The 12733-nt window shown below is 35.1% G+C and overlaps 1 protein-coding gene across 7 annotated transcripts in view; it reads right to left on the bottom strand.

Moving 5' to 3' along the window:
• The window catches only part of Hhla2 (HHLA2 member of B7 family), a 63169-nt gene that overhangs the window by 5618 nt on the left and 44818 nt on the right, over positions 1-12733 (bottom strand). For all 7 annotated transcript variants that reach the window (XM_074072369.1, XM_074072368.1, XM_074072375.1 and 4 more), the window contains 4 exons: positions 8889-8977; positions 6594-6947; positions 3123-3389; positions 711-1028 (listed from right to left, as the gene is read on the bottom strand). In XM_074072369.1, the coding sequence (XP_073928470.1) occupies positions 711-1028; positions 3123-3389; positions 6594-6947; positions 8889-8952 (1003 nt within the window). In that variant the 5' untranslated portion in view covers positions 8953-8977. The remainder of the gene's footprint in view (positions 1-710; positions 1029-3122; positions 3390-6593; positions 6948-8888; positions 8978-12733) is intronic.

Raw genomic sequence — 12733 nt, 5'->3', positions numbered from 1 at the left:
ATTCCTTGTAATTTTTATTACTAGAATGATGAAAAAATTCCTAAAACATATGTTCTACTGACTCAAATGTCTTTATTAAGGAAAGAAAGAGAGCTGCAAGAGTCTCCCAGGAGGCCAAGTTGATATCTTAAGGATAAAGAGACCAAACAGCTCACCTAGAGAGCTAACTTTATGGTACACATTCCATAACTCTCTGGTTAATAAACTACAAGCATAACAAATAATGAATTTTGGTGTTGTTCATGGTAAAAATTGAGCTGAATTAAGCATACATTTTGTATGTGAAATGTACTGTGGTGACTATTACATGCACGTTAACAAACAATGCTGTGTTTTCCAGCATCTATCCAGACCTCAGTCCTAACTCCTCACTGTGCCTACAGCGTCAGCTCCCAAACCTTATTCCTAAAGTACATATTAAGCAGAGCAGTGAACAGGAGTTGAAGATGCTCAGCCCATAGTGGGTTTCCCTCCATTTCTGAAGTTCTGAAACCATGAAAAGGAAAACTTGTGGAAATAGTTTTTTGATATAAAACTTTTGTGGGATCAAAGGACGGAGAGTTGTCCACCATCCTGACGAAAAATATCCCTGTAGCTATTTTGAGAAATACTAAAGTATTCTTTAAAAGTCAACCTAGCTTCCCTTTTTGATAGTCACAAACTTCTACTGCTATAGCCAAACCCATTATCCAATGCCACTTGTAACTTACCTACATGCAATCTGTGGATGGTGAGTAAAGTATATTTGCTTGAAGAAACAATGCACAAATATTCCCCACTATCTGAAGGAGTAAGATCTGTCAAAGTCATAGAGAAGTCACTCTGATTTACCAGCTCTTTGTTCCATGAGAATCGAGGTTCATTAATTATTGTATTTTGTGAGGAGCTCAGATACCAAGCCAAGTCATGGGAAGTCTGACTTTCTACTCTGGACCAAGTGACACTGAAGTCTTGATTTTGTAGAAGAGAACTGATGATAACTTGACATGAAAGTGAAATCTGTTCACTTTGCATTTTGTAAAAGCCATCTAACAACAGAACAGGAAAGGAAATATCAATGAAGATAAAATTGTCAAATGAATTTTCCAAGTTACACTTAGGAAGAAATGAAAATGATTATTGATATCTTTAGAAATACTGTTTTGAACAATGATTAGGTAGTTGTGCTGTAGAGTTTCATAAAAGAAAATACTGGAATGGTTTCAGTTTCCCACCAAAAGTTGGTTTAGGACTTCAAGGAGGACTAAGCCAGGGCCAGCTATGGAGGTAATGCGCCTGGATTTTTAACTCCTGCAACCTGACAGTAGCACTCTGGAATGGTGTTACCTGTTAATATGCTTTTAATTCACAGTTATTCTAATGACCTTCAAATACTGTTGCTCCTCAGGGCTCCCTTCCTGTTACTCTACATACTCCGCACTGGTCTCTCTTACTTTTATGGTATCAAACACTTCTCTCTATATCCAGATAAAGCCTCTTTTCCTGCACATAAATCATGTACTTCCAATTGTATACAGTACCTGAGCTGTCTTAGAAGAGAGACTCTGCAGGATATTCTCAGCCTGCCCCTGTAGCTCCAGATCCATCTTGTCCTTCCTATTCTATATCTTTCTGTAGGCTGACCTCTATGGTCTTCCATAGTTTATTCTGTCTGGTTCCAGACACACCTACTTTACAGTCTATCCACAGGAGACTGATGCCACATCAAAACTTCTAAAATGAAAATCCAGGATCTCTCTGATGTTTCAAATCCTTCTTTGGTTCTGCCCTATATCCAGAACCCATTTCAATCTCCTTAGAAAAGTGTGGAAGCTCTTTCATCTGTTTTTTGCCTCAACCACTTTCTACTTCCAAAAATCCAGCTAATTTTACTTCTCTGTGATTTTTACCTGCAATGCCTACAGTCTCTGTAGGCCTCCTATAACTTTTAAAATTCTACCAGTATACAAATTCCTTAAGCATATATTCTATAACAACCCCATTCATGCCCAACCATAGTGAACAGAATTAATCACTCCTTTTGTATGCTACATTCCCAGTTTGGATTTATTAATATGTATTTGTCCTAGACGCTGTGGATCCAGAAATAAGTGTGAGTCCCCATTAAGTTGCAATCTGAAAGTGATAAAACTTGTTTTGTAGATCCTTAACAAAACAAAACAGTATTGAGTTGAAGGAAATATTGGTGCTTCAGGATACTCAGTTCTGAGTAATCCTGAGAAATGGCTATTTTCCAAAGAAAATATTTAGAATATTAACATTTTCCACCCTTTCCCATCTTTCTATTGCTGCCTAGTTAATGGCAAATGAGCATCAAGTGACCATGTATTTAACAGTAGAATCAGCCAAAGGTGGTGAATCACTTGCTATTTCTGTATTTTGAGAATGTAAAACCCCGTTGAAGGGAAAGCTAAAAAAGAGTTGACAATCTCTGCTTTTCCATATAAAGGATATTTACAGAAAAGTTTTGCTATGCTTCTAACAAATATAAAACAATCACTTCCCTTGGAATTGGATAGGGAGGTGTCAAATTACATTCTTTTCCATTTGACATTTTCTTAAATAGGTTAGAGGTACAGAGTTTGGGTTTGTTCAAGTAATTAAAAAGGAGGTGGGTAAAAAAACTGATTATCCTGGGATAAAGGTGTTGAGTAAAGATTAATTGACATACTACATAAAGGGGCTAAGCCACAAGCAATAATAATGGTTAAATTTTAGTTAATTTGTTGTATAGTTGGAGAGAATCAGAGGTTGTGATCTGCATAGAGATAAGTATTGTTTTCTTCTCCTCTGACTTTGCACTATAAAGTGTACTGCAGGTAGAAAATCCTGTTTGGAGGAAGGACCACAGAGAAATACAGTAATATGCAAGGATAGATTTGCTGCTTTACATTTCACAGATATTTTCACTCAATTCTTAAACACCTGGATAGACGTGAATTACTTCAATTTTTCAGTGGGGAACTAATGCTTAGAATTAAAAATGACTGCTGGTAATTCAGCCCATAAGGATTAGCACTGCCACAGGAGGATTTTCTTCCTTTCTTTCTTTGTAGATCAATCCCCAGTACCTCCCAGCCTCTGACATAGTACTTGTACACAGAAAGTCCTAAGGAGCCTACCTGCTAGTGTCCATCGTCCTATCCACGTTTGATTCAGCAATGAATTTTCAATAGCACATTCATAAGATGAATTTGATTCTGTAATATTTATTGTACTGTTGATATGAAAAGGACCCAAATATCCAATTTCTTCAGTTTTGCTTTCAGGGACAAAAGTGTTGTCCCTTTTCCATGTGATATGTGGACGAGGATAAACACTTGGCATACTGCATACCAGGAAGCTGCTTGTGTTCCTCTTTTCATACATCATTACGGGTGTGTGAAAAGCTATGCAGGAGAAAAAGGGGACCAAGAAGAACTGTCACCATTAGCTTTTTTTAGGCTATCTGTGCAGAACATTTTTTAATACCTATGAAATGAAAAGTTAAAGTTTTATGAGCAAAACTGGGCAGTTACTGAAAGGAAAAATAAAACAAAACAAAAATGCTATCGAACCTTATCCAGGAAAAAAATTTTAAAAAGAGCATGCATGAATACACAGCAAATAGCATCTCTAGTCTCTAGAAATATGGCTGACAAATCTAATGGCTTTAGTGACCAAGAAAAATGGGGCCAAAATCTATAAACTAGAATTCATGCAGCAATCTGAACTGCTATTTGACTCTTTGTTTACACATAATTATTAGATTTCATAATTACAAAGAAGCTGAATGAGGAAGAAGGAGCAAATGCCAGATAAAACAATTCACTATAAGATACACCACAAAACATATACTATGTATCATAACATTAAGTATTGCGGTATAGAGGCACACTTTGTAGATATCATGAATTCAATTCCAGACCACTGGGATACAGCAAATTATACAATATGGCAAGTCATATGAAATTTTTGGCTTCCCAGTGCATAAAAAGTTATTTTTCCACTATACCTATAGCCTTTCAAGTGTGCAATAGCATTTGTTTTTGCTTTGCTCTGTTTTGTTTTGTTTTGAGACAGGGTCTTACCATGTAGTCCAAGCTGACCTCAAACTTGTGATCCTTCTGTCTCAAACTCTCAAGTGCTGGGATTATAGGCCTGAGCTACCACAGCCAGCTCTGCAATAGCATTATGTCTAAAACTGTAACATCTTAACTTTAAACTCTTTCTGAACTTGCTGGTAATCATCCGAGTCATCAGTTTGTGGAGGGGCTCACCTCAACATTGACAGCTGCTGACTGAGCAGGGTGGTGGTAATGAAGGACAGGGTGACTGTGGTTATTTCTTAGCATAAGACCACAATCAAGTTGATTCTTCCTTTCAAGAAAAATTTCCCTACAGAACCTGACACTTTTTGCCAGCATTTTAGCCATACTAGAACTTCTTTCAAAATTATAGTCAGTCCTCTCAAAACTGCCACAGCTTTATCAACTCAGTTTCTGTAATACTCTAAATCCTTTGTTGTCACTTCAACCATGTTCACAGCATCTTCACCAGGAATGGAATCCATCTTTAAGAAATCAGGTTTTTTTCTCATGCACAAGAAGCAACTCTCCAACCAGTAAAGTTTTATCATGAAAATGCGGTAATACAGTAACATTTTCAAGCTCCACTTCTAATTCTAGTTCTCTTGCTATATTCATGACATCTGCAGTTACTTCATCCACTGAAGTTTTGGATCCCTCAAAGTCATCCATGAACGTTGGAACCAACTTCTTCCACACCCCTATTAATATTGATATTTTGACCTTTTCTTATGAATCACAAATGCTCTTAATAGCATCTAGAATGGTGGTTCCTTTCCAGAAAGTTTTCAGTTTAATTTTCCCAGAATTACTAGGTATGGCAGCTATAATTTTACACAATGTATTTTTACAAGAAGACTTGTGACTTTAACTTACCCCCTGATCCATGGTCTGCCAAATGGATATTGGGTTAGCAGGCATGAAAATATTAATGTCATAGCACATCTCCATCAGAACTCTTGGGTGACCAGATGAATTGTCAATGAGCAGTAATATTTTGAGATGAATCTTTATATTGTAAGCGGCTCTCAACAGTGTGCTCAAAATATTCATAAACCATGTTGTACACATAAAGTGCCATTCCCCTATTTTTGGTTATTCCATTTGGGGAGCACAGGAAGAGTAGATTTAGTATAATTCTTAGGATAATTCTAGGATCTTTGGAATAATGAATGAGAATTGGCTTCAACTTCAAGTCATTGGCTGCATTTTCCCTAACAAGAGAATCAGCCTGGCCTTTGAAGTTTTGTACCCACACATTGACTTCTTCTCTCTATCTATAAAAGTCTTAATTTCCCTGGAGAACTTTTCCTTCACATTCACAACCAAGCTACCTATTTGACACAGAGGTGAAACTTTTGGCTTGTCTTTGCTTTTGACATGCCTTCCCCACTAATTATTTCTAGCTAAAGAAAGTGATTCCTCGAATTTGAATGCTTGGAGTCCATTGCAGGGTTATTAACTGTTCTAATTTTAAGATTTTTAAGACACAAGGAAGTTGGAGACCCAAGGAGAGAAAGAGAGAGAAAAATGGGATGCCAGTGGGTGGGAATAGTCAAGGTATACAGGCAATTTACTGATTAAGTTTAACATCTTATATTCACATGGTTTGCAGCACCCCAAAACAATTACAATAGTAATATCAAAGATTACTGATTAAAAGTTTAAAATATTGTGAGAATTATCAAAATTGTGCCACAGAGACGAAACGTGAGCACATCCTATTAAGAAAAGTGGTGCCATTAGACTTACTTACTGGACTCAGCGTATTTTAACAAATTGCCACAAACCTGCAATTTGTTACAAGCACAATATCTACAAATAATAATTAGGTGAAATGCAACATAAGACAGTGTGCCAGTAATCTGCTAAAATAATGATCAGCAGCCTGACCATTAACAGACCATCTCATCAAGAATTCTTGTTAGTCTGATTAATTAGAAGTACTCCATCTTTGTGTTTCAATTACTTTCTTTAGTTTTAATTGAACACCTGAACTGATTCAAAATGAGTGATGAGAATTGGGAATAGTTAATATATTAATTAGTTTTAGATATATAGTTACTGCAAAGAGGAAAAAAACATACAATATAAATAATAACCTGATATTTATTATAGAAAAATGTAATTTAAGTTAAAAATTCAATAATTTTAGAGAACATATTGGCAGAAATTATTAGAATTGATAGTATTCAGTACTGATAGGACTGAAAGAAAAATGGATACTCTTATGCTGCTACCACTACCATAATAAACATTACTCTGGTAATTTTATCCAGATGCTTTCCCAAGATTAAATGTAACTACAAAGATGTTACTACAATGTAATGAAAAACACTAGGAATGCCTGAATATCCACAACCAGTAGAATTGTGTTATCAGTCATACACTGATGCATCATATACAGTGCATTAAAAAATAATGAAGTAGATTTATAGTGAAAGGAAGTAAGTTAGGAAGAGAATGTTTCAGAAATGACATCAAGTGATATCATTAAGTTTTACTAAAATTTACATGCATACTTACCTCCCACCTTTAGCACCACTTTGTTTGTGATATATTTAGTTGTTGTTCCCACATAACAAGTATAAATTCCTTCATCCAGAAGACTTAATCTACTGACAGACAGAGAGGCATTCCCATTGTGAATCTCGCTGTGGAAAAGGGATGTCCTATTTGCATATCTTGGATCTTGTGTTTCCAGGTGGTCTGTGCCTTTGTAATAACTGTGAACATTGTTTTTATCTTTAATGTTCCAGTGAATTACAATTTCAGGCCCACTCTCAAATGAGCAAGGGAGAATTATATCTTCATCACATCTTCCGATAACAATTTTCTCATTCATAATACTAGAGTAACTGAAGCCTGAAAAGAATGTATCTAAAATCAAGAACAGAGATGTTATGAAGAGGATTAGTGATGGTGCTTGTCAAGGATTATATTAGCACTATGTGAAAGAAGATATCTAGCTTAGCAGCCTTATTAACAGATCACATCATCAAGAATCTCAGGCTGTCTGATTATTAGAAACAAGCCATGAAACTCTGTGTTTGAGTTTCTTCCATTTTAACTGAGTATCTGTTTGAGTCAATTTAACTGTGAGAATTGGCAACAAACTAAATTATAGATACACTAGTTTCCTATCTACTTGATCAATAGTCTGTCTCCCTTCCAGTGCTGGCAGAGAGTACTGGAAATTATGTATAAAAGAGTTCTGCTGGTTTTTGTTCCGGAAAAACATTCCCTTTCAATACCTACTATAACAATAAACTCATTTAACTAGCTAGCTAGGGCCAGAACACCCTAAAAGAATGTAGCAAACTCAGCTTGTCTGGATCAGGAGATACTTGGAGCATGTAGAAGGCAATGCTGGTTTCAATAATGTTAGGAATATCTGGATGGATGCTAGTTTCTATCAGGAGAGGACATAGGCAAGGGGAGTCTAAAAGGAAAAATGAAGTGACTTGTTTAATTGGACTTTAGGACCACAGTCAAGATTCCCTATAAGTCAGTCAACACAGATTTAAGGAATATTATTCTGGATAGAAATGTGTAATTCTAATTCTCTTAATTAACTTGGTTTTGATGTTTTATTGTCAGTTTCAGTTTATTTCAAAAAGCAGATGAATTCAACACATTAAGGCTTTTACAAAGAAAATATCCTCGATGTCTTTGAAAATGGTATCCAGATTCTTTGATCAATTCACAACAAATTTTAAGTAAATCTTGTTTTTCTCTTTGAATTGTAAGATGTTAAGATGTGAAAGGGAGGAGAGTAGTTCAAGTGGTAGAGTGTCTGCCTAGCAAGGGTGAGGTCCTGAGTTCAAACCCTAGTACCAAAAAAAAAAAAAAAAAAGATGGGAAGGACCTTATTTTATGGACAATGGAGTAAACCTTTGGATCTTCACCAAGGCTACCCAAGATGGAAGAAATGGATGCTCACTTAGCTTTGTGGCTCTGCCACAAAATATTTTTTTTTTGCCTACTCACTCTTCTGGGGCTCTTCCCATCCTGCCACATTCTACCTCTCTTCCTCAAAGATTTAGTTTTTCTGTGGAGAGATAAAGGTATATGATATCATGCTGAGAGAAAGACATACCTTTGCATGGGAAAGAAAAGGAATGACTGCTGTTTATTTTTATTGCTCTACCATACCCCTCTACTATTTCCCTGAATAACTTAAAATGCCTACCATAGAATCTAGCAAAGCTGATAATGCCTTCTTTCAAGTGCTAGGCACCATGCTTCCACTTTAAAAAATCAATCAATCTTGCCTTTCTAGTAATTCTATTTCTAGTAGGAGATAACATATTAGAAAGAGCCTAAACCAGAGTGGACAGGAGAAAAGATGATTTTTAATTTTCACACAGACTTCTAGATTTTGTTTCTTATGAATTGATCATTTATGAAAGTTCACAATACTATGACTATAGATGAAATACACATTGAATTTCCTTATCCAAAAGTTCTTGGAATAAGAAATATTATGGATTTTTTCAGTCACAATATTTACATATACATAATGAGAAAACTTGGGGCTGGGATCCATGTTAAAACAAAAATTCACTTATATTTCACATACATATACACATAGCCTGAAGGTAATTTTATACAGTATTTCTAGTAAGCCTATGTTTGACTACAACATGTTACATGAGGTCAGATGTGGAATTTTTCATTTGTGGGATCATGTCAGCACTTAAAACATTTCAGATTTTGGAGCATTTTGGATCCCAGGTTACAGATGCATGATCTATAGCCAAAGTTCACTTTGTGTTCATATTTCTATCCAATGATATAAATAAGTATTATAAAAGTTACCTTGAAATCCACTGAGAGACAGTAGGAGAGTGGGGCAAAAAAACAGCACTGCCCATACCTTCATGTCTTGTGAAGGTCATATTATTGTGCTGTCAAAGAGAAAAAAGGAATGTATGCTATGGATTTTAAATGCAAAAAAAGAATTGGAAATGAATTACAGTGTCTTTTTTAGGAAATTAAACTATTGTACATTCACACAAATAATTTCTCAGAAGCCATTAAACATGATAAGTTCGAAGTCCAATGACAAGTTCTTAATGTGTTGCAAGACAGAAATAAGACTAAAACTTTTACATGCATGGCCTCCTTCTTTAAAGATACATGTTTTTGCATATAAAACACACACAGGATCTGTCACTAAATATACACTTAGATGTTAGCTCTGAAGAGCAGGTTTCACAACCGGACCAGTGCTTGCTATATGATAGATGCTGAAAAATAGGCATCAAATGAATAAAGATTTTCACTGAATCCACTTTGAGTCTTTAGATAATAGCTGTCATTTATTAAGCTTTCTACAGTAGACATCTATTGCTTTTGTAGTAAAATATACTAAAACTAATTCAATTCAATATTAAGTACAATGATATTAACTTTGGTGTTATTTACAATCACATAAAAAACAGCTGAAACCTGTAAACATATTCATAAATGTCCAGTACTAATGCAAATCATAAGGCAAACATTAAATCCATGGTTGACTAAGAGGTTTTTAACAAACAAAAAAAGAGCAAATACAGATGGCAAAACATATACACAATATAGTTGCAAGTAAAATATAACTGACTTTCTTTGATGAGAGGATAACAGTTAATTTTACTTTTCAAGAGATAACTTGTTTAATAAATAGCATAAAAATTTGTTTTAAAATTGCTAAAAAAATTTAAGGAAATCAGTTGACAGTTCTACAACTCAAAAAACATATTCTAAATTTGGTGTGTGGTATGAGATTTTAGAATGATTAAACTATTCTAAAAAGTAAAATTAGACACCTTCATCATTATATATCCTGGTGAATTAATAATTCATAGTTTCATTTTTACATTATACATTTTAAATTATAGATATATCTACATAAATTGAAAAAGCAACAAAAATAAACATTAAAATATAAATTAGGAAAACATCTGAATATAACAAAGTTATCACTCTAATAGCTTCCATTCCTCTCAGAAAAATAACTAAAGTATTCAGTAAAGTGAGAGATGTTGTAAAATTATCTTAGTTATCAAAATAAGACCTTTATGCAACAAAATTAGAAATAAGGGCAAAATAGTTTCTGCTGGGTATTGAGGGGGAGGGGGAGAGGGAGGGGGCGGGGTGGGTGGTAAGGGAGGGGGTGGGGGCAGGGGGGAGAAATGAACCAAGCCTTGTATGCACATATGAATAATAAAAGAAAAAGGGAAAAAAAAATAAATAAATAATAAAAAAAATTTAAAAATTAAAAAAATAAGACCTTTATAGTTCTTCCTAGAGATGAACTTGCATGTGTAATGTATGAAAGAATATGTATTGAACGGGAAGATTATAAGCAGTTGGTAAACTCATATTTCTACTATGAAAACATAAAAACATTGCCTTCATAGACCAAAGAAAAATTAAATTTAATTCCAGCATCTTTCCAAGCAAAAATTAACTAAAATTCACCTTGCTTAAGGGACAGTCCTTATCCACTCTCCTACCATAGGTTCACTTTCCCATGCCCCAGAATGACTCCAGTATTTGCTACCTTCCCCCCTCATTCTCTTTTCTAATCTCCCCTTTAGCTGATAGTAATGCTTTATTTATTAGTTTTGGTTAGTTACAGATGCTCTCTCATTCTCTTACCACCAATTCAATTAACCCATTAACAGCTGTGCCTACTCTTTCTTTGCTCTCCTGCTGCTCTTGGCCAAGGCCAAACCCTTCACTGTGTCCTGAATTCCACACTTTTTAAATTCAAGAAACATGTCTCTGCAATGAAATCATCTCTATACTCTCTACACTCTGTATCTCATCTCTTCAGTAGAACAGTTCCATAAATATAAATAGTCCAATATTGCTCATCTTAAGGACATGAGAGAAAAAAAAATTCCTACATGACATATCCCACACTGCCTATGTCAATCTCACTAAGATCTTCCACATTGCCAAAAACAATGACATCATTTGTAACCAAACTCAACCTCAGGTTAGCATTCAACACAACTGACTGCTCTGCTCTTTTTTTTTTTTGAGGAACAGTACATTCTCCTAGTTTTTCCTTTCTCAATGCTACTCCTCCTTAGTCCTTTATTGTTTCTCCTCTGCTTGCTCTATTTATATGGAAATATGGAATGTTCCCAGGCATTATACATTCTTTATACTCTTGCCTGCACTCTCTATGTGAGTTCCTTTATTCCATGGCTTTGTATTCCAAGGATTCTCAAATTTATCTACATTCAACTGCTCATTTGTGTTGATCTAGAGATATCTCAAAGTCAATACAAGCCTTTAAATTCTGATTCATTCCCTTTTTTCATTGTTCTGTGCCCTACTCCAAACAAAACAGCAAACATTACCATGTTCCTCCTCCATGTTTCATCTTAATAACTGATACTACATTCTTTTAGTTGTTTAAGCCAGAAACTTAACCACGATTCTTCCATCCCTTCAAGCTCCATATCAAATTCATTAACTTGTATTTTATTTGTTCACATCTCTCCAACTCTACTGTCACCATGTTGCTATAAAACCACTATCATCTCTTACATGGATACCTAAAAACAGACGTCTGGCTCATTACCCTTTTTCTACTCTTGCCTCCTTCTAGTGCACTGACAACACCACAATCAAGAGACATATTTTTAAAACACGTAAGTCATTCTATGACATATCTTATTAAATTCCTGCAGTAATTTCCAACCACACTCAGAGTAAGAGCTAAATTCTTAACCCTAACATACCTAGTTTTGCAAACTCTGGCTACTTGCTTCTTCAGCCTTTCCCACGGAGGTCCACAACATGTGTTCCCAAAAATGCGTGAACACAAGTGCTTATGTTCAAGGGTCAGCATGTACAGGAACTAAAAATTGGGTCCTTGAGTCTATGTAATTCATGTATTTTGAACCAAATGACAAATTACAGTAACCCACTTATCATCTGACATAAAATACTATGAAAAAAAACACACTCAACCTCTTCTACACAAAGGCTTAATTTAGTGCTGTAGAAATAATTTCAGCATTCAGCTAAGTGAGGCAGTTAATGAGCATTTAGCCCTATTTTTATGCATTTTATTTTTAGACGTTTATTTTTTTCCCCAACAGCAACAGAAAGCTTCTACCTTGTATTAAACTGAAGTTATCCAACTTGCAATCAACATGCTTACAATAGGGTTCAAATGTTAGAAGCATCTTGTTCTGGTACATTTTGGCTAGACTCCAGATGTGAAGGAGAAAGGCAAAGAGAGGCAACTTCTGTAATGAACATAGCAAAAAAGAAATCCAGATGCTAAAACTAATCAGACAGAAGAGAAAACTAAGGCCATTTCTGAAAGCAAAAACTTAAGTATAATGTAGCAGTTACCCTTATTCTCTTCTTAATAGCTATAGACAAACTGCCGGAAGCCATAGTACTAATTGTGACAACAATGAAACACATCACTTGTGGTTGTGTCAGATGCCTGCACCTGCACTTCAGTAAAATAAGGCTAATGTCCTGGCCTGATAACTGGTGATTTCTAGCTGGCTAAAGCTATAGAACCAGTCAATTATCTTTTTTCCAAAAAAGAATGTTTCATATCACTCACACTGCTGTGCCAGCTCAATGTTCTAAATTCCTTTGAGGAAAAGAAGATTTGAGGATGCTATGTTGTCTTCTGTATT

Source organism: Castor canadensis, chromosome 5 (assembly GCF_047511655.1).
Source record: "Castor canadensis chromosome 5, mCasCan1.hap1v2, whole genome shotgun sequence".
NCBI lineage: Eukaryota > Metazoa > Chordata > Mammalia > Rodentia > Castoridae > Castor > Castor canadensis.
The sequence above is the reverse complement of the archived record's forward strand: the minus strand, read 5'-3'. Positions and strand labels throughout refer to the sequence as shown.